Source organism: Stegodyphus dumicola, chromosome 8 (assembly GCF_044657685.1).
Source record: "Stegodyphus dumicola isolate Sdum_Otavi_A_Nest chromosome 8, ASM4465768v1".
NCBI lineage: Eukaryota > Metazoa > Arthropoda > Arachnida > Araneae > Eresidae > Stegodyphus > Stegodyphus dumicola.
Genome location: NC_140775.1, coordinates 110086257 through 110109645, shown reverse-complemented (window position 1 = coordinate 110109645; position 23389 = coordinate 110086257). Strand labels below are relative to the sequence as shown.

General features: G+C 33.8%; 1 protein-coding gene across 6 annotated transcripts in view; it reads right to left on the bottom strand.

Annotated features, from left to right (window-relative positions):
- Positions 1 to 23389, bottom strand: part of LOC118183304 (dynein axonemal heavy chain 2-like) — a 405957-nt gene that overhangs the window by 60207 nt on the left and 322361 nt on the right. For 5 of the 6 annotated variants that reach the window (XM_085822262.1, XM_085822261.1, XM_085822260.1 and 2 more), the window contains 4 exons: positions 21769 to 21862; positions 21538 to 21663; positions 14802 to 14993; positions 4554 to 4748 (listed from right to left, as the gene is read on the bottom strand). In XM_085822262.1, coding sequence (XP_085678388.1) covers positions 4554 to 4748; positions 14802 to 14993; positions 21538 to 21663; positions 21769 to 21862 — 607 coding nt within the window. The remainder of the gene's footprint in view (positions 1 to 4553; positions 4749 to 14801; positions 14994 to 21537; positions 21664 to 21768; positions 21863 to 23389) is intronic. The other variant, XM_085822259.1, reaches the window with a different exon arrangement.

Genomic DNA, 23389 nt, shown 5'->3' with positions numbered 1-23389 from the left:
AATTGCAGAGCTCTGAAATATTTCTTTTGATAAAATTAAATTTTATTACCCTATTATCAGACTTGTGCATTCAATCTATTGCGAACCCGTACGCACACAACAGTATTATACCTCAATACAATATGGTTTGATGTTTGTTAGAGGAAAATTATACTAAATTTAAAGTATTGAACCAATGTTTATAAAAAATATATTACGCCCTCCATCCCAAATTAGTTGCTACATTTAGCTCGAAAATTTTGTCCCTAATTAGTTGCTACAATTAGATCGAAAATTTTGACTCTGAGAGTTGCTAAATTTGAAGTAGTTGGAGTCATAAATAACTTTCGATGCATTTTAGTAGATTGACACCACTAAAATTAAACAATGTACTCCAATGAATATAACGCTGTATACTAGGTTTCCATTCTCAGTTTTTACTCTCCACAAATGAAGCACTTATTTTGGGACAATTCTTTCGAAGCAAATTTACAGGTTCGCACGCTCTTAAGCCACGCCCCATTTCCTGAGGACTCTACTGCAAGTATATCAGAAAAATCATGTTTATGTTATCATTATATATCATGTCTATATCATACCGTCAGTATATCAGAAAGTCTGTCTGCCTAAGGGCAGGGATGCCTTCGTGGAGGACTTTCTAAATGAGGTTCACTGAATTCACAATTCATTAACTAGAAAATAGTTTTAAGCAATAACTGATCGAAGAGTCCTTACAAAATGAGGCGTGGTTTAAGGGTGTGCGAACCTTGGATTTTTAAAAATAATTTGGTACTGATTTAAGGAGGGAAAGCTTGGTAAATAAATGTTGTTGATTTATAGCGTAGCACCCTGAAATTTCTAAAAAATATTCAAAACAAATCATAAAATCTTCAGTATCAATAATCAGTACAAAAGTATTCAAATGTAGCAACTAATTTGGTATAGAGGGAGTATATATTTGACTTAAACCGAACCCATCAAAATGATGGATTTAAATTTTTTAGTAAAAAAAAAAAAAAAAAAAAAAAAAAAAAAATCCAATTTTTCTAGTGTTAGATTAATTACTAGAGTAATCATAATTAAAATAAAATAAAATATTCAAAATTTAGATCCTTAAAAATATCTACATATAATAACAATAATAATGAAAGCAAAGTAGTATTGCGTGCGTACGGCTTCGTAAGAGGTAGAATGCACAAGTCCGGTAATAGGTTAATAAAATTTACTCTTATCAAAAGAAATGGATCAGAACTCTGGAATTTTGCTCAGAGATATCCGTACAAGTGTTCACAATATTACGCCATATAAAAAGTAGTTATACTTCAGACTACTTTGCACCACTGAGAGGGCTTCTGACCTAAGGTGATACTTAACGGAAATAGCCCACCCAGTGAAAATAATTTATTGATACTTTTACAGAGATAGTGTCAGATAGTAGATAGTAATAGTTTTATACATACTTTTTATAGAGTTTTTACAATGAATATTTTTGCATGAGAGTGATATTTTTACATTACTTTTACATGACAGTAAAACATTACTTTTGAATGACATTATTTACAGTCTTCTTTGCATTTACATGCTTTTCAGATGATCAATATACAGTAGTTCAATGTTTCAGATGATCTTGACTGAGGTCTTGGTTGATTGAAAAGAGGGTCTTGGTTGATTGATATTGAGTATTACTAGGTTATTGGATTCGACGAAGTCGATTACAGATGCAGACAATTACATTTATTCAGTTTCAATACAAATTACCGAGATATCCATTTATTTAATGTTAAATGCACGTGCTCCTGCATTTTTACTCTTCCTGCATAGCTTTCTCTTAAAATTTTTCTCGTGCTGCATTGCACGAGGAAATACAAAATTTTAATTATAATTATACGAAAATTACATATCTATATTAAAGAAACATAAAAGGTACCTTTTAATTATCCGCAGCCGTCTCAAAAAGTATTCATGAGGGAAAGCCGTATATTGTCAAACTAGTTATGTGGCAACCCGTGATGTCGCCAAAACGTATTTATGTGGTAACCCATGTATGCACACTGCACATACCTGTTTTGGTCAGTACGCAGTGCCCATGCTGTATGATGCCGAGTTTGTGGAAAACTCTGAATTTTTTAAAGCAAAAACAGATCACTGTGTCCACAGGGAGAAAAACAGCACGAAGAAAAGAAGGGTTTCTCGAAAAGGGTTATGTTTATTTTCTTGCTTTTTCAATTTTATTGATTGCTGCATTAATGGAATTCTTAATGCGTCGCCGTTTTGAGAATGCTTTCGCGCATTAACTTAATGAAAAATTAGTTGCCAATGATTTCGCAAATGCTCTTCAAATCTGTCAACCAATCGTCGACTTTTCGCTAGGGGTACGAATAATAAAAAAGTATCGAATGAAAATAGGAAATGAAATAATACTATAATACCTTTTAAAAAGTGTAAAAAGAGAAAAAAAAAGAATCATACAAAGATTAAAAAAAGTAAGCAAACTCTACATAATATTTGAATTGCTTTTGTGAAAATCATACAAATACGGGTTGAAACAAGGCTTGAGCCTTGTTTCCGATGGTACATTAGGCATCACAGGCCTATGTATCACAGAGCCATGTTAAGCTCCGCCTTAATTTTGATGGAATGCTCTGGAGGTGGTTTTAGGTTCTCCGATCCCTTGCCCTACTGCCAACAACTCAAGAGGACTTTAGGCTCGCCGCATATTTTGAATGCTCTCCTTGCCACTTACAAAGCTCCATGCCTTCTTTGGGATTTGAGCACAGGTTTGCAGCATCCAGTTTTATTAACCACTAGCAGCTACGCGGCCAGCCTTCGTCTGGCTTTTAAATGTACCGGAAAAATGCCAAACGTTAAATTAAAAAACTGCGCAGAATTTTACTCCGCAGAAAACTTCATCAAAAAAAAAAAAAAAAAAAAACTGAAATGTTTCAGATTTTAAATTACGTCCAAAGGGGCGTTTTTTAACATTTTGTGTGTTACCTTTCTTTATTAAATATCATGTTCCTCGCACTTAAACCATAAGATCCAGTGCAACAGCAATATCGCAAAATAGTTTTAAAACGAGCATATCTTTAGAATTTCCGATACAGAGACTCACGCGCTGGAGATAAAAATGTTTTTTCTGCACAACGTTGCCATTGCTCGCTTTGAAATCCTTGAGTTTGTTAATCAAAAATTCGTCAAAGTTTTAAAAAATAGGAAATCGATCATAAAACAAATTTCAAATTTCAAATTTGGTCTTCCACATGCTCATATTCGTTGGAGAATTACGTTATTCAAAATTCGATGACTCTATGTACCGTTGTTTTATCACAATACGAGAAATATACATACATTTATGCAGATTTTTCATTATTTAATTTCTTCAAATATAATGCAGGACTCTAACATTTTGTGGCAACAGTTTGAAAAGTGAACCGACATTTATGAGTCCGACGCAAAATGCCAAAACGAAACTAATAGTCCTTCGGGATTCAAATCCCTTTGGACAAAAAAAAAAAAAAAAAAAAAAAAAAAAAAAAAGTATTACATATAACAAAATTACAATGAAATAAGCAATATCCCTCAATACAAATATTAATTATCCTAATAAATTAATTAACCAATTTCTCGTTGTCTTCTCTGGACAAACATCCAGTTTCCAAGAGAAACATTAAATTTAAAAAACTGCAAAGAATTATCGCCCTCATTTTCCAAGTGGTAACAGTGCTGATTCTCAATAGTCAGCAGTCCAGTATACAACTGAATGAAAAACTGTTGCAAAAACCGGATTTCTAAAAGAATGAAACTATTCAAAATGATGCGATAAAATCGAAAATATAAAATAAAAAAATATCTTATTCGAATTTAAAAAAAAATCGCTTAAAGGTGCACTGGCTCTTGTCTAGATGCACCTATATACCAAATTTCGTAGCCCTGGGTCTATTAGCTTACGCGCAGCACGAACAAAAGGCACATAGACTCTTTCTTTTATTATTATGAAGAGATTTTATCATCTGTTTGGCTACAATATGAAGAAGGGAGATTAAAAGCATAATGAAGTACTTAAATGATTTTCTAAATGTGATCAAAAATATTCAAATACGTTTCAAACGTTTTTCATATCTTTTAAGGATTGAACAATAAGTTTTCCATTATTAAAAAAATTCTTATGTCGTAAATCGCGTTGCGGCAAAAATATGCCTTTATATATAAACTTTTTATAACGGAGTCGTGTTGGAGAGGGTCATATAAGAGTCCTTTATAGTGCAACAAATATTTATTAACAGGTTTCAGTTACACACGGACATTACATTTAACTTTAAGAAAATTACAGAGTAAGAATCTGAAACAACCTATTAGGTTGAACTCTTAGCTTTTACTCCTATCTTTCTCTGGCTACTCACCAAAGGGCACCCTCGTTGTTACAGTTAGTTCAACAGTTTATATTAGCAGCAGAGTTTATATTAAAGATTGGTTACAAACTATTTAAATAAATAAGTATAATTAAAATAAACTTACATACGGCATACCTAAAAAAGGTAGTACTAAATGTTTATAAAATTAATATTTCACAGTACCTGAAAATCAGCCTCTGTGAACATATATACATTATTCCATCCAAGATGTTGAAATCTGTTCCTTTCAAGAAGAACAGAATGAAAAAATGATAACGTAAATAGCAGACTTTTGTATTTCCCCATATTCCCACTGGATTCAATCTCACCTTCCTTTTCAAGAGAATCATATAATTTCAGCATATTTGCTTTAATTCCCTGTAATGAACAGATTTTCATCACTGCTTGAATAGCAGCAGATGTTTTCAACATAACTACATAAACACTTTTCTAAATTTTACTTTAAAAAGAATGTGGCAAGGAAAAGACAGAAAATTGAAAAAAATATATTTAATAAATTTTTAAAAAAAAATTACCAATAATTAAAATTACAACATTCATTCAGATTTAGGAGATATGCATTAAATTTTATAATAAGTTTTATTATTTAGTAATTAATTTACTATTATTATTAGTTATTACTTTTATAAAAATTCATGGTCTACTTACACTTTTACTAAAAAAGTAAGCAATCAAGGCAAAACATAGAATAAAACAAAATCCGTTTAATGGATATGCGTGAAATTGGTATAAGTGTGGCATTACTAGATCACATAAGCGAACAATACAGAAAGATAGACATAAACACATGCATTACGACCATCAAATTGCGAAAGATCAAATGGGTCGGAAGAATGTGAAATGGGAACGTCATAATAATAACAGGTATGATACCCTTTAGCTGAAACGCATGCTTGACAATGGCGAGCCAAGCTGGCAATAGTGTCGCTGAGCGCTTGCGGTGGCAATAGCCCCTATTTCTATAGTAGTACATGTCGAAGATCGTTGAGGGTGCCTGGTGGCACACTACGACCTGCTATCTATAGTTCCGACATGTCTCATACATGCTCTATGAGATTCAGGTCAGAGGATCTATTAGTCCACGGCAGATGTGGAATGGTTTCACTCTCCAGATAACTCCGCACCAGTCGAGCTCTATGCGGGCGGGATCTATCGTCTATAAATATGGTGTCGGACCCACTACAGCGATAAAAGGACGCATAAGAGGATGTAGAATTCCGTCACTATATATGATGGTTGTGATGGAACCACCAGGAAATCTGTAGAGGTCTGTGCAGCCTTTTGTTGCTGTATACCAGCACATACACGAAATCCTCATCCTCTGTAATGTTCTCTTTCGACGATGTTTGGCGCCGGATAACATGTCCCTGGTTCTTATCATAGCATTGCCCTTCTGGAATGGTTCCGGATATTAAATCGAGATTCATCCGTAAACACTATGTAGCCCCATTGCTCTGGTATCCAATAGCAATGTTCACGGGCCCAATTCAACTGCTCTCTGGCATGCGATGGGGACAAAGGAACACAAACCATAAATCGTTGGGCGTACTATCCACATTCGTGCAGTCGATGTGACACAGTTTGGCGGGATATGGGCAGTCGTGCAACAGAGGAGATGCGACATCAGCTGTCGTGCTGTAAGTGATCTACCGCGTTTTGCACATAGGAGCAACAGGAAGCGATCGCCTGGTTTTGTCTTCCGGTGTTTAAACCCTCGTTTCTACAAAGGTTTTGATCCCTTTGGTAATGATTCCACCGCCTATTGATGACACTACGATGCACATTCAGCTTAACAACGGATTGCCTTGCACCAGCTTGTAACATTCCGGCAGCCATCCAAAGCATTTCGTTGCGCTAATGCTGTCTTCGTCTCATGCTTTATGCTTTGCTTATCTTGGATTATACGGAATTATCGCTTTTTTCGAATTGACGCATAGGTTCGGTATGCTTTTTTTTTTTTTTTTTTTTTAAGGCGTTGCAGTGTAACTGCGGGATTGCGTTTTATGCTAATTTTGGTTGCCTATTTATATTCGGAGACGCAACTTCTACCTTATATATAAGTTGTATGTTTTAATTTCCCTTTTTAGATTTGTATCTTTTCTTTTAGCGTTTGTTGCTCATTTTTTAGCACCAGTGTATTTCAATGATAAAATACAATACCAAAATTAATTTTCATAATGTTTTCCCATTTTGAAAATTAATTAATAAGGGAAAATTCGAATTAATTACAAAAAATTAGATTAATTAATAGAAAAATTATAAATTAATTAATAAGAAAACATTATGAAAATAAATAAGAAAAAATTAGGGACTTGATTTAAACATTAACAGCTGGAGATTGCCTCAGAACAAAAATATTTTCAGGGAAGATTTTCTGCAAGAAATGGGCTTGTATTTAAGCTATGAAAAGGAAAACTTGTACCACTTATCGAGACATAATGTATGAAAACATTTGGTGTGAAATGATTAGTTTTAACTTTTCGATTGTCTTTGATTATTTTAGCTAGGTATCGAAGAATGTTTACTGTTATGCAACATGACAGCATAAAAGTAACATATATATTATTATTGAAAAGAAATCCGTAATACCTGACATTTGTTTGTAATTGAAAAGATATCAACATAAAATTTTTGAAATAATTAAAAGTATTATTATACTTGAAAAAGCATTACAAGAATTTCTGCATATTTAAACACTGCAGCATATAGAGAAAATTGAAAACAAAACTTCTATATTCAATTTTATAAAATTATATACAGAGAAGACATACACTACCCGACGTTGAAAATGCAACACCAAAAAGGAGTGGCCCGAAAATTATGCAAATTTCAGAGTATACGCACGTCACCGAGTCATTAGAATGATGTGAAATGCGCAGCTCTCCAGCGCACGTTGAAGAAGATTAAGGGAGGGAACCTGCAGAATGTTCAAGTTTGGTGCCGTTATTTCTGCTAGGGAAGTCATCGTAGAAAATTTGTTTTTGTCTCAGAGGACGCGTGTAATAGCAAAGAATGACAGGCCGTCATCAACGGAGGCAGTTCCAGCAGACTTTACGAGAGGCATGGTGATCGAACATAGAAGGGCAGGTTGGTCCATACGGCAAATCTCAGCTGACACACACCTGGACGCCACCACAGTGCAGCGACGACGGTTGGAACAAGGACATGTGGCAAGTTCGAGGGGTGCCGGTGCAGCCAGAGTGACGTCAGCACGCATGGATCGACGCATCAGCTGACAAGTGGTGAAGCATCTGCAAAACACTTCTACCGCAATTCTGCAGCATTCTTTTCAAGACACCCTGCATGCTCCTATATCGACCAGAACCATTCGCCTTTGCGATTTGCCGAGCGATGTGAACGACGGAATAGCACAGGGTCGTGTTCTCAGATGAGTCATACTTCTATTTCTAAAATCATAGTCGCCGCGCACGAATGCAACTTCGATGTGGAGACAGGTCCAATCCGGAAGCAATTGTACGTAGAATGCCACACCGCGCGAGAGCACGCTTCATGGTTTTCTGGCGCAATAGCGTAAGATTCCACGTCACTTCTAGTTTGTATTCAGGGCACTATAACGGCCCACAGTCTTCACAGACAGTGTCAACTCTTCTAGAGCTAGAAAATCACAGCCACATCTCGCCCTTCATCATCAAATTACAGTAACTATTACAGCGTAACTAGCAGAAACATCTCTCCTTCACAAGGATCAAGGCACATGCAAAAAATTAGGGGAATAAAGCAGCTGATAGTTTGGCCGAGCAAGCGGACACTGATTCCAGATGGTGAACCAATCACGATCCCAGCCCCTCCATCCTACCTCAAAGGGCTATTACGGGGTCAAGGCTTAAACTTTTGGCAGGAAGACTGGACGCACTGCACAACTGGAAGACGTACAGACAGCTACCTGCCGAAAGTCAGAACTAAATGCAACATTGCAATAACTCCTCTCACGGCTTATATTACAGGATACGGCCCATTCCCGACCTACTTCAATAGACATGGCATAACAACCACGGACATATGCGTCTGCGGAATGGAAAGCTCTCCAGACCACTACGTTTTTGAATATCATCTGACAGCAGGAAATCACTTCCCTCTTCCCACCAACAATAGACAAGGCTATCATCGTTTCTTTATAAAGCACAAACCGGCAGTAAATATAATCTGAAAAACTGTCAAACACTCACGGAAATGGGCCAAGATTTATGCTCTCCTCATTAGCCAAAATTTGCAAGGCATGATACACTAAGTCATCAAGTAGTTCCACATCCGCAGACATATAAGTCTACCCATAAAGTTTACATAAGCAATCAATAAGCATACAATAAGCATACAATAAGCATACAATATCACCATAGCAAATAGCAACAGCAAGACACAATTCAAATAAAATGCAGTCAAATGTTTCCAGCATATATTTAACGTTTTCTCTTCTATATATGCATAATACTTAATGTTTTATACCTATCAGCCTGTAATGTAATTCTATTATTTTATAACTATATTTTTGTATTTGTATCTTTAATTGTATTTGTATTTTATTTGCATTTTATTATGAATATGAATAATCACCATAGCAAATAGCAACAGCAAATGTCAACACAGTACAGCAAATTCAATCTGTCCTTGTCTGGCCATGTAAATGCTCTTTTCAACATCCTAACAAACTTCCGAGGCGGCCTGTTGAGGCCCAGAGAGTTGTTTCTGGTTAGTGGAGAGTGTGGGACACACGCCTGTTTACCTCTGCTAAACATCAGGCGTCCCCGTCCTCCATCACCAATCAACGACCAACCAACCAACAAACTGAGCTGGCGCTGTTATCGCTCTGTATTACGCTTATCATTTCGAAATAAATATAACTTATTGTTCGTTGTTGTCTCTCTGTGTTTGCCGAGTTTCATCACTTTGTAGCCATTCCTTCTTGTGTTGCATTTTCAATATCAGTTAGTGTAAAAAGATTTCTATTTCGCTCTCATCCCGAGGAAGAAGATACCTGTGAAATGAAGTACAACGGAATTTCAACTATACCCGCTATCATGCGTCATAAATGTACATCGAAATACCTACAGAAAAATGACAGTCCATTTATCTGGAAAATACAGATAAATTAGGGAAGGGATTTGATCAGGGTCCGAAGTTTCACGGAGAATTTCGCAAATTTAAGGACTTTTTTAAGCTTTCTTGCGAGTATTTCCCATATTTATTTTTTTAATAGTTCATACTGTAAGGATCTTAAGTTTTACTAACGTTTATTTTATTTTAAATCTTTACTATCACTTCTTATTTTCTACTTCCGGCCAGAATTAAAAGCTTCAACTTATTTATGCAAATTTGTCTGGCGAACGCCAAGTACTTAAGTTGTGGCTTTTTGCCAAGCGAGAGAGAGGAAGGAGTTAGTAGAAGCAGGCCGCTTGCCTTAGCAGTTTTTACTCGGTTGCTGGTTGCCTTCCAGGCCAGAGGTTTAATCCTCTTAATAATTTTAAACGTATTGTAGTGTTAACAGTTCTCTGTACTACATACGGCTTCCTGTTAATATACGGCCAATCTTCCACGTAGGCCCTTGTTTATTATTCCAAAGTTAAGTTAGAGTTTAGTTAATATTTTTATATTCTTACGTTCAGACCACAAGTGGTTGGTCTCTGTATTCCGAAGTCCGGAAATTATTGTAAAGAGTGAAAAATAAAGGGTTTCGTATACCCTTCCTGTGTATCTTGTCTACTTCCCACATTTATTGAACATAGCTTTAGTAAGCTCCCTGTTCCGAGTCAGGTCTTTGAATGTTCCCAAAGAAAGTAAGGAGAAACACTGAACCTGATAATACAATCTATAACAGAAAAACCGACGTACCAAGAACGATTTATCTAAAAGGGGCGAAAATCTGTAGCCGTGATGTATATGATATCTTGAAAACGAGACGCTAACTGTATCATGGGAATTGAATGTTTTATTCAGGAAATACAGGTACAAGAGGAAAAAAAATTCCACAACGCGTTGATCCACCAATGGCCCCGACGCAAGCTGTCATCCTACTTTCCACTGAGTCGTAACGTTGGCAGATGTCCCCCTGCGAGATGGCTTGAAATACAATTTCCAACTGGTGAGTTAGATAAGCAGGATTGAGGGATGTTCGGAGACGCCTGCTCATCAGAATACAAATGTGCTAGGTTGGGGAGAGATCAGGGTGTCATGTATCACAAACAAAGGGGTCCAGCTGTCAAATGAAATGTACCCCATACCAATATTACGGTTGTCGGGCTGTGTAGCGGACGATAGTCAAGTTAGTAATCCCACCGCTGTCCTGAACGTCACCAAACATTTCTTCGTTGGTCACCGAGGATGAGTATGAACCGGAGTTCATTGCTAAAAACAATTCTATTGCACGTGAGATCTCAGATCGAATACGCCCGGACACAGTAGACGTGCCAGGTGGTGTTCCAGGGTGAGGGAAAATTGGAGCAGTGACCTCAGGCGTTCGCTGAGTCGCCTGTCAATGATAACTACAGCCACTGATATCCAGGTTACATCAGTTTGTGAGGTTTATGTTAATTTTTCTAACAGTTAATTTTTAGTTAAAAGTTACTTTAATATCTTCCTGAATTTCAGCTTACAACTTCCGGCCAGAACTTATTTTCAGAATCGCGTTTGAATGCACAAGAGGAGAAGTATTTAACTGTGAAGTTCTACACTGACTTCGTTAGAGAGCCATAGATTCTATGGAGCGCGCGTTAGCCTTTTGGCTATACTCTCTCTAAAGCTATTCTATGATCGGTCGTACTTTACGACCTTGATACCTTCGCCGTTAATTAGCGTTAAGGGGACAACTCTGTTAGAATCTTGATAGCTTCGGATATATCTTTTTAGCTAGATTAGTTAAGTTTTTCTTAGTTTCTTGAGTTCAAGCCCGAGTGGAGGCTTTATTATAAAACTCCAAGAAGGAGTATTCTGTGAACTTTATTTGGAATAATAAAGGGTATTTAACCCTTCTCACGTTTCGTTCTCTGTCTCACGAACTCAAGCGATTATTCGCTTATCAGTTCTTAAGATTCCTCAACTTTAACTGTAACTTAAAGGTACCCAGTAAAGGAATCTTACAAGTTCGTTGATAAGAACGCATCAGGAGCTGTGACAGCGGATCAGGCGATCACTCTCGCATAGCTCCGAGCCTAATGTCTGGTGATCGTGACATTTGAGTACCCTACTTCCATTAGTCCAGCTGTATGTCCTCTCTAAAATAGCGATATTTGCTCTTACTCTTCGTGAAACCTTCTGAGATGCTCTGGTACAGTCTATGTATGTAGACGGAACCACTTTCGCGTTAAGACAGAATTCATTATTCACATTCGCGTTAAGACGGAACTACATTTCTGTTCCAAAACTAAGTTATACCTTTGTTTGGGAATGTCCTTTATTTTATACACCATCCGTGTGCTCATTTTCGATGCGCTGGAGATCCAGCTAATCAGTCACTAGCCACCGGAAGTTAATCATTTGCATATTCTATCTTAAGGAATGGGCATACGCAATTTCGTCCCGTTCAGATATTTCATTTTCGGTAAGGCTAAAATCAGAGAACTATAGCTTGAATTGATAAACGCGCTCATCAAATTGTTGGGAAAGAAATTAAGCATTTTAGTTGGAAAACGAAAGCATTGTTCTTTTCAGCTAGCAACAAACGTTTTCAAAACACGTTGAAGATGCCTCAAAAGCAACTAGATGCTTTAAATGGTAAGAAATGAACCAGTTGTCATAGGATGATGTGGCTTGCATCGCCATTCATCGTCTAAATTATGATTTTTTAACCGATGGTGAAAAGGAAATTGTAATTTTGCGTATGTATCCTCCATCTAAGAAAATCCCATTCTTAAAACTTGTGATTACACTTGTCAGCGATATGTTGAACAATATTTAGGTCTATTGGAGTGACTTCGCGGCTAATAGCATCTTTTAATTGTGCTACGATTGCTAGATCGCTAGTGTATAACAAGGGACCTGAAATAATCATGCAACTCAAAATCTAGCGATACAGAAGACCAAGCAGTAAGGCATGAAGGACTAATTAGTTGCTCAGGATTAAACGATGACGAACTGCTTCAGAGAGGCTGCTATATGAGGGGGAACACCAACTTGCACAAACGTGAGAGTCGCTATGGCATTTCGTTACCTCAAACATGATTTCACATTTTCGCGTAACAATTTTAGGTAGTACTATCGAAGTCCGTTTCCCAGACATTTGATTGCTCATAGCTCTGCAATAAATAAGTGAATAAACAAATAAATAAAAATAAATAAAAATTAAAAATAAATTAAGTCAATGATTACAGAGCCGTGAAATCATATCACACATATAGTCGAAGTGAAATTAAAGGCTACCCACAGCACACACAAGAATTATCCTTTGCAAATATTCGACAGTTATGGGTATTAAAAATTTTTGTGTAATGATAAATATGAGTACTCACGTTTTAGAGCAAACAGCTTCGCGTTCTTTACCGAATTTTTTACAAAAAGAAAAAAATGATAATTTATAAATAAAAAACATTATTTATTACAAAATTGAAATTTTAGTTTTAACTAAGTATTTATTCTGAAAATCAATCAAAAACATTAAAATATGTTTTTGATTGATTTTCAAGATAAATATTCCCATTTAGAGACCTGAACTTAATGCTACATCAATTCCACTAAATACGATTAATGGTGTTAACGGGCTGTTCTTCTGTGCTTCTTACTACATTATGACCACCAGATTCTATCTATGTGTTGCGTATGTAAGCCAATATCTGTGAACAACATGAAAAATATTACAATTTCCGAAAAAAAAAAAAATTGGAACATGGGCAGAACTAAAAGAACGCATAGTTAATGGAAATGTTGCTTGTTAAAACTGACAAAGGTTATGTGCCTTCTAAAAAATTGGTGACTTTGACTAGGCTGGTTGCACTAATAGGTAAGAACCAAAAATGTGCTCCATGTGTTCAAAGGGCGTTAAAAATATATTGTGAATCATTAGCAATTTTTTTTTCAATGTACCTACATGTGATTAATTCCTCTCATTTATGGATATTATATAGTTACAATAAACTAGACAAGATCTGAAACATTAATGACTTTAGTAGATTCAGAGTTCTTGCAGCTTTACGAGTACCGCTAACAACATTCACTGTTTCTGCAATTAAAGTCAGAAACCGTGCTGCCCCCCCCCTGCTCTGATTAAACGGAATTCGGCCGAGAACGATTTGCTACTTCAATTGGGGAAAAAAAGTTCCCTTTTTCCTGTGGTGAGGAAAATACTGGATGTTTGGCAGTGGGAAACATTACATAAGAAAGGAAATGTACGGCATTTTAAGCAAGATTTCTTTCGTCAAATGCTATTTGAAAAGTAAAATGGTAGGGCAATGCTATTTACCGGCGGAATCATGAACTACTCTTTTTTTTTCTTTTGACGACTCGCAAAATCTTAGAAACTCATCCCATGAATTTAGATACAAATCGTACATTCTTATTGTAATGCGTTCATTTTTTTATGAATTTTTAAAATGTAGAGGCTTTTGTGCACCTTTTTCCAAAACTTGCTATGGGAAAGAGTTATTTTCTTGATTTTAACGTTAAAATGCCTTTGGTACTTTATACCTAGAAATAGTACTTTTAATACATTGCGTTAATTTTTTTGCTCATATTTCAAAATTGTACGTACATATACTTTCTTACAAATATCACAAAAAATACATTTTAGGCAGTATATATGCAACCTTACCGGTAGAGTAGCTTGTTTTTGTCGTTAGGATACACACAGTGATTAAGAAGGCATTTGACTGAGCGCCCGAGTATTTTTTTAATTTTGAAATCTGCAACAAAATACTTCTAAAGTTTACCCATTTCACAATAATTTTTGACGATAAATGATTCTTACGTGTCAGAGATTTCAAGCGAACGACGTGGTTGCATGTTTCGTTTTCATGATTTTTTCCCTATTTGAAATGGGAATGTCCGTTTCTCTCAGAAAGTTTTCCACGAAGGCATCCTTCACTCTAGACAAATAGATTTCATTTGTTTTTTATATTCTAATGACCATAACCGTGCACATTAACACTACGGCCAGCCAAGCACTCTCCTTTAATATAGCAGCAGAAATGGTATCGTTCAACATGTGAAAAAATTTGAATAACGGTTTTTACAAAATTAAATTTCGCCAAACATTTGATTTCTGATTTAAGTTAGAGAAATAATTAAAAATATTATTTTCTTATTCCTTTTAGGGAAATAATATTAGTATTTATTTCCATTTGCAATGAGAATAGAAAATACATCATTGCTGAAAAAGAAATTAAACATGGCTTCAATATTTTGCTTAGTTGGTATAGAAAAATATTTAACATTTAAAAAATAAACCAAGTAAGTCAATTTTCATACCTTAGGTGATTCAAGTGTTATAATCATACTATTCTGCAGTACCGAGGTTGGAAATGTGCTAGCAGGATGCAAACCGAGCCAAAGTCGGAAATTAGGATGGATTTTAAGGGTAACTATCTTGTTTACTATTTTTTCCAAAGCTGGAAACCAGTCAATTAAAAGGTGGCAATTTGATAAGAATGCCCAGAATCCCTAATTCAGAACAAAAACTGAATTAGGTTACTAGTATTAAATTATACTAAACAATAAAAAATAAATTATATCAAGTAATAAAAAGTAAAAATCTTAAACAGCAAAATAGAATAAATTTTAAATGCTACACTTACTATGAATATTTAAAATACACATGATGATAATTTATAATTAAAGCCTGCAGTCGTTTACATGAACATAGCGTTATAAGATGAAAACACAAAATCTAAAGTTTGAATTATTAAAATTTTGCATTTAATTTTTCATTTGTTTACTGCACACAGAATTAGAATAAGCAGAAATATGTTAATTACTTACTTATTTTATATTTATCAAATGCAGTTACTAACTGAAGTAAAATGTACAATTTTATATAAATTGCTAGACTTTGATTTAACGATTTAAGAATGCATATCGCCAATAAATCATACGAAGCTCAGAGCTCTGGAGCAAGGGTACAGGTTACTATCATAATAAACAAGCTACTTGTCTAATTTAATTTCTTTCTAGCATATAAAAGTTATAATTTCTAGCATATAAAAGTTATAATTTGATTGCGCATAGCAGTATATATATATATATATATATATATATATATATATATATATATAAAATTAAGAAAGGAGAACAAACTAAAAAAGACCTTTGGGTCAATGGTCAAGAATATATATATATGTGTGTGTGTGTGTTTGTAAGATATTAAATACGAAAGAAAACTACTAACTTTAATTTGCGAGTAGCACTTTATATTTCTCATTTTAATTTGGATACCCTTCTTTTCCTAGAGAATCTAAAGTGCGCATCTCAAAATTAATCTGTCATACCATCTTATGCAGTCCTGTAATGCAACAGCTCTTTTTCAATCACAGATCAAAATTTCAATAAAGAACCAACTCTATAAATATCACTGCTGATAAACGCGTATTGTAATTGCTCATATTAAGTTAAAATCTGACAGGATCGAGTTTGTGAAAAATGGCCCCTGTTTAGTTGAAAAATTGGTCTACGGAATTCAACAGCAATATCCAGTAACAAGAAGAAAATAAAAATCCTATCTTCATACTGCTGCAGCTTTCAACAGTGCATCATGTAACCTGCCAGTGCTTCCAAAGAATAATCAAGCATATTGTTCATGAAGTGAAACTGATTTAAAGGTGTTCATAAGTGCTTTAAAGGTCAGCAACGAATAAATTAGGACACGTTCTATTTTTCGCTGGTGCAGGTAAAGCAATGTACTCGTGGAAGAACTCAGCGAGTACTTTATTTTGATACAAAAATCTATATAGAACTTATAGACATATGATATTTATTGGACATATGATGGAAATATTTGGAAATATTGAATTTTGAAACGTAAAGATTTTTGGATTTTTAATCGTATCAACAATGTACTACAAGATATTGGGGGGGGAGCTGGATGCCTCTTTTATTATTAATTATTTTATTAGCTTACGTGTAGATTCAAATGCTTCTTAAAATAGGATACAAGCAAAACACACTTGCGAGACAAATTCTAATTTTTAATTCAAAGGGGCTTTGTTCCTAAAGGACTATTGTTTTCGTTTTGCGATTTTGCTTTGAAAACTTTAAAAGGCTGTGTCACTTTTCAAATCGTTGCCACCAAATGCTATCGCCCTGTATTATATTTGAAGAAATTAAATAATGAAGAATCTGCAGAAATGAAGGTATGTTTCTCGCATTGTGATAAAACAATGGTACCTAGAGCCAACCAATTTTGAGTGACGTACACCTACTGCGAACATGAGCATCTGAAAGCCCAAATTTGAAATTTCAAATTTGTTTTATTATCGATTTCATATTTTGTGAAACTTTAACGAATTTTTGATTAACAAACTCAATGATTTAAAAGAGAGCAATGGCAACACTCTACGGAAAAAAAAAAAAAAAAAAAAAACTTTTTATCTTCAGTCCGCGGAACTGTGTATCGGAAATTCTAAAGGTATGCTCATTTTAAAATTATTTTGCGACATTGCTGTTGAACTGAATTTTATGTTTTAAGTGCAAAGAACATGATATTTAATAAATAAGGGTAGCACACAAAACGTTAGAAAAGCGCCCCTTTGCACGTAGTTTAAAATCTGAAACCTTTCAGATTTTTTTTATTCAAACTTAAATTTTTAGTTAATACACAGTTAAATTCACTCAATAACTGAACAGTTACAATATTAAATAACAAAAAAATAAAAGTTGAACAGAAAGTTATATTTTTTGTACTTTAAATCTTTCATAAATTTGCTAGATCATTTTTAAATATTCACCTCCTGAACTTATGCAGTAATAATATAATTGATATTTAAATGCAGTACCGCCAGCCGTCATCAACGACACTAACTATTTTCGTTCGGAACAATGTAATCCAGGTTACAAAAAGAGCATTAATTTTTCTTTTAATTTTGATCCAAGTTTTATAAAAAGAACTTTATTTTGTGATACATTAATGCACTGATACCATATTTTTAGTACAGTTTTAATTTATAAATTTAATATTATCATATTTTAGCCGCCATTATTTCATTGTTAATCAATTAAATTTCATAGAACAGTGCCTGCTTTAATACATTTCGCGTTCAAAACCTTAAATTACACATTTCTAACAGTTAACCATATTTATAATTAAAAAAATTAACTATAAATTAAATGAATAAGAATTTTCTATCGGATAGAACTAAAAAACTTAGAAGAGATTAATATCTCTAAGAAATCCTTTCGGAAGCACACAAAAAAAAAGTATGAATGATTTAAATGTTTATTAAGCAAAAGAACATATTTCTAAAGACTTAAAAATGTCATGTCATTAAAATGTCATATGTTCACTTATCTTCTCAATTTAATGACTGAATAATATCTACAAATGGCTAAAGTAGAAGGCAAAGCTGGAATTTCTAAAAAGGTAGATGATAAATTTGTAAGCAGATCTAGATCAAAAAAGATCTAGATCCAAATCTAGATCCCTCTCAGGCAGTAGAAAAAATGAAGGAAAAGATTTAGTTTCAGATACCCAAAGAACAAACTAGAAACTTCAGAACGTATGAAAAATCACTTAGTGCAAAATATTGATCCAACCAAAATGAAAGTCGGTATTGAGCGAGTAATTAGAGGAGTACTAATAGAAGCAGTCAGAAAAGATGATACGGCATTTATTGAATAAGCATTTCAAGAAAATAAAAAGCTTAAAGATACACTAGAGAATAAGAGGCTCACAAAAAGATATCCAAAAAGTATAATATATAATGTAAAACGAAGAACTTACAAAATAAGGTCTTGTAAACACTATGCAGACTCAAAATAATGTATGTGGAGACAGTGTTTTGGACGTAAAATTTTCAGTGACAGGAAAATATGGTAAAAATTGAGTGCTGAGAAAGATTTGATTTTTTCAGGCTTAGGGAATCAGGCTTAGAATCAACGTGTAAATCTCAAATGGACAAGGCATAAGGTAGGAGCGTTCCTTAGAGTAACTCAGTGTCACAAATGCTTTATTTACGGGCATACTAAGAAATATTGCAATGACAAGCAAAGATGCTCCAGTTGCGGAGACATGAAACGTATTAGAGTAGATTTTCCAGCTATGAAATCTTATTGTATCAAGTGTATACATGTAAAAGCAAAAGTATAAATTAGATTCCAGTACTATTCATGATGCTAAAGCTTATATCATCTTCAGAAATACGTTCTTTTGCTTAATAAGCATTTAAATCATTCGTACATTTGTTTGCTTCCGAAAGAAAGTTCTTAGAGATATTAATCTCATCTAATTTGTTTTGATCTATCTGATAGAAAATTCTTTTTCACTTAATTTATAACTAATTTTTAAAAAGCATTAGAAATATGTTTAACTGTTAAAAATGTGTAATTTAATGTTTTGAACGCGAAATGTATTAAAGCATGTGCTGATATATGAAATCTAATGATAACAATAAAATAATGGCGGCTAAAAGTTTGATAATATTAAATTAAAAAACTAAAACTGTTCTAAAGATATGGTTTTAGTGTATTAATGTATCACAAAATAAAGTTATTTTAATAAAACTTGCATCAAAATTAAAAGAAAAATTAAGGGCTCTTTTTCTATAATAATGCCTTATTGATCACTTCGTTTGTCTTTATTCAAGCAAAGATGACTTTTTTTCTTTTATTAAGATATAGATAAGATCTTTAAAAGGTTTTACATGTTGTTGGGAATGGTAATAGTTAAAATGTATGCATGTAACCGAAAGTATAATTGGATTCCAGTATTATGATAAAGATATAAAAATAATGATAAAGATATATCGTATAGTTCTCTCAACGAGAATTAGAATTATACAAAATGAAAATAAAATGTGGATAAATTCCGTATTATTCAGATAAATACACAGCACAGCAAGAGTGCGACTCTACAGTTTAATGCGAATTTAGATTTGGAAAAATCTCGGATATTGTTTGTATTCAAAAACCATATGTATAAAGGGAAACTTACAAGTCTTCCGCAAGTCCAAATATAGACGGTAGAAGAAAGACTCTAATCCAAAAACTATAATCTTAGTATCTAACTCTGCTCTTGGAATTTATTGTACATGTATTGTACAAGTAGAAACGTCTATCTTCAAGTACCGATCCATTTATAGTTTGCTCAGTTTGTTGCCCACCATTTTTATCTTAGATAATATACTAATGGACATACAATAACATCAGGGTTTACGTTATGGAATGTTATTGTATTTATGTATTAATAATTGAAAAGTGTAAGATAATATTAGTCTAAGTCAGGGTTTCTTAAACGTTTTTCAGTCGCGACCCCTTTTTATCACTGAGATTTTTTTCACGACCCTCAGGACCCCATAATATTTAGAAAACTTTTGTGGGATCCCATAAGTATTGCGCAAATCAGACACACGCGTGAGTGAAACTGTCAATTTTTTTCATTTGTAGTTTTAGATCATTAACTTTAATTTCTAATTTTAAGACATAGAACAATGTGAAAAGTAACAGGCAAAATGGCAGCTTCACGTGAAAAGCAAGGAAAATGAACGTTTATATTAACGATGTAAATTTAAAGTTAAGTGAAGTGCTATTTAAACGTGTGATTATCTCAGTTTATTCAGAGCGTGTTTCGCTAGCTAAGCGCACATTTCGTTGTTATTTCGCGGTCACGCTAGTAAGCCTCTTGTCCTTATCAGTTTAGTATCACGCCGGTTCGATCTCTGTGAGTCCACCTCTTAGGCGTAAATTGAAGTGATTTCTTGCACTCTTTATTTTTTAGATTTGACTTGTATTATAGTCTACGTTTAGTTACCACCGCAAGTGAACGGTGTTTTTGTAACGCACGAAGTCCCTGCTTTTCTGTTAAATTAGTTTGATTTAATAAAGGGTTATTTTACACCCTTTTTCTGTGCTGGTATTTAACTCACGCCTGTGCGAGAATTCGCCAGGTTCATTGTAGGATTTAATTTAGTTTATGTGGAAGAATAGAGATAGGTCTTATAAATTATTGAAGCACAGTTTATCAAGCAGAAGGTGAAAACTGTGATAAACTTTGAAAGAAGACATTTTATGACCAAATGCCTTTCTCAAAAGTAACAAATTACAATATGCGAGCATTTATACAGACAGCCAAACCGTTTTAAAGGCGTTATGTTCTACGAAGAAAACATGTTTACTTCTTCAAACTCTTCAAGAAATAATAAAAATGTAAATGAAAATTCATCCTATTAGCTTAAACTGGATATAGGGATATATAGCTGAAACAGAGAATGAAGCTTCTGATATAGCAACTAAGGAAGCCACATTAAAATATGTGATTGATATCTATCTTCCTATTTCAAGATTGCAATCAAAAATAAAATTTCTGAAAACGTTTTAATTAAATGGCGAAGGAGATAAGTATGAGGCAGATGCAGGAACATTAACTCCCGAATTTTTCACATAGGTATCCGTAAAAAAAAATAAAAAAAATTTTTTTGCTAGTACAATTAGCAATAAATCATGGAAAGTTTCCATCTTATTTTCAGCTGTTCTTAAGAAGAAATGTAAGATTTGAATGCAGAACACCAGCATATCTAGCGCAGATGCCAAACTTTAGATTTGGCAATATCTGTTACTTTCAAATATTAGAAGACAGCATTTACTAGGTTTCGCAATAAAAATTTCAGTAAAATATTTATTCTACGATACAAAGTGTATGTTTTTTCTTCAAAAAATTATGAAATATATTATTGAAAACGAAGGCCATAATCAGGCATGAACTTCGACTTTATTAGTTGATTCAACAGCAATAAAATTGTGACAAAGATATTCTGCCTATTTATCAAATATTTTAGTCCCAATACATATAACTTTTGATTCTTTATTTTTCTGAGATACCAGTTATGTTTCAGCTCTCCAAGATGGACGTGAATTTTGCCTTGCTTTTCTTTATTGAATGGCTCTGAACATAGTTTGACATAGAAGTTATACACAATATTCTTATATGAGTTATGGACAGATTTTATATTTTCTTCGTGTCTAGCAAAAGATTAATGTTACATGAGCAGCAGAAATTTACCATTTTGGCTGCATCAACTATAAGTTGTGATGCTACAACTTCTTGCCCCTGACCTAGAGAAATGGCTCTATAACGATCTGCCATTCCACATGTTTCAGCAAGGTTCTGAATTATTTGTTCAGGATCCTGCAATAATACAGTAACATGGATTTATATTGTATTAAATAATTATTATTAATTAAGCATCACTAATAATAAAAAAGACTGTCGTTAAATGTCTGTTAAACTCACTATGTATGATGAAAGAGTAAAAACCACTAGAGGCTTATTTGATGTAGATTCTTTAACAATTTCACTTAAATCCATGCCAGGGTATACCAAAAATCTGAAAGTAAAAAGCAAAAAAAAAAAAAAAAAAAAAAAAAAAAAAAAAAAAAATTCCCACAGTTCGATATAGACATTTTGCTATTTAGTATACTATTAAAGTGATTTTGATGGAATTTTAACACATATTACAGTTTAGCAACGAAATTAATCATCTTAGAATTTCACATTTTTCAAAGATAAGAAAATAATTTTACGAACGAAATTTGTTCAAAATCTCAAACACAATTAATTTTTCCAAAAATGATTAATGAGTTGCTAACAGTGATCATTGATCTATCAACAATGATCAAATTTTAAATCAAAACTGCCAAACAGGAATTCAAATAAACGCAATATAACCTTACATTATTGAGTATATTAGAAAAGTCATATCATGTACTTCATTGCTGTGCTGATTAGGGAAAATAATTTCCCAACATTTAGCGACAAGATTTCGTTTCTTTATTGCCATACCCCTTCAGGCTGCAAAATACATATAAAACATACTAAGCATACTAAAAAACAACTTATATTGCGTTTCATATAAATTGCTGTTTGACAATTTTGATATGAAATCTTTCAACAAATGTGAATAATCTGTACATCTGTTTAATCCTTGTACAAAGGTAGTATTGTATCCCTGCTAAAAATGCCCCGTAGAAACCCATAAAATTTTTTTACGGGGAATTGGCCTGCGGGTACCCGTAGGCCAAATCCTCGTAAAAACCCACAGACAGAAACCCGTACAACCGTACGGGTACCCGTACGCCAAATCCCCGTAAAAACACATAAAAAGAAACCCGTACGTTTGTACGGGTACCCATAAGCCAAATACCCGTAAAAACCCATAGAAAGAAGCCTGCACGGCTGTACGGGTACCTGTAGGCTAAATACCCGTAAAAAACCTGTAAACAGAAACCCGTACGGATACGAGTAGGACAAATCTCTGTAGAAACCTGTAGAATTGTAGGCACTATAAACAAAATCCCAGTAAAAACCCATAGCCAAAAATCAGAGCTTTATATGCATATCCATTGGCCAAATTTCCATTAAAAAATTGTTATTCCGTAGGTCTATGCCTTGTAAAAACCAGTAAACAAAAGCATGTACACCTATACAGGCACCCATAAGCCAAATCCTGTAAAAACCACTACACAAAAATCCACAGACCAATAAAGGTACCTCTTGGAAAAATCGCTGCACAAAACAGTAAACAAAAACCCATAAACAGAACCAATAACATTATACCATAGTGGAGTATCAATACATAGAATTGTAGATAGAACGGATATCCATATACAGAATCCCTATAAAAACAATACATAAAAATAGAACTGTAAATCAAATTTCCAAAAAAACATAAACCAGCAGAAGTACATAATTAGCACTGATGAAATGTACAGAACTAAATGGCGGAGAAAGCATGTAAAGTAATTTTAAATATAACTCAATGCGAATAAATAAAAATTTAAAAATGTCTAGAAGCCTACGAGCCCGTCCTTCTTAATGCACGTCAATATCTATAAACATATTACAAAATATTTGT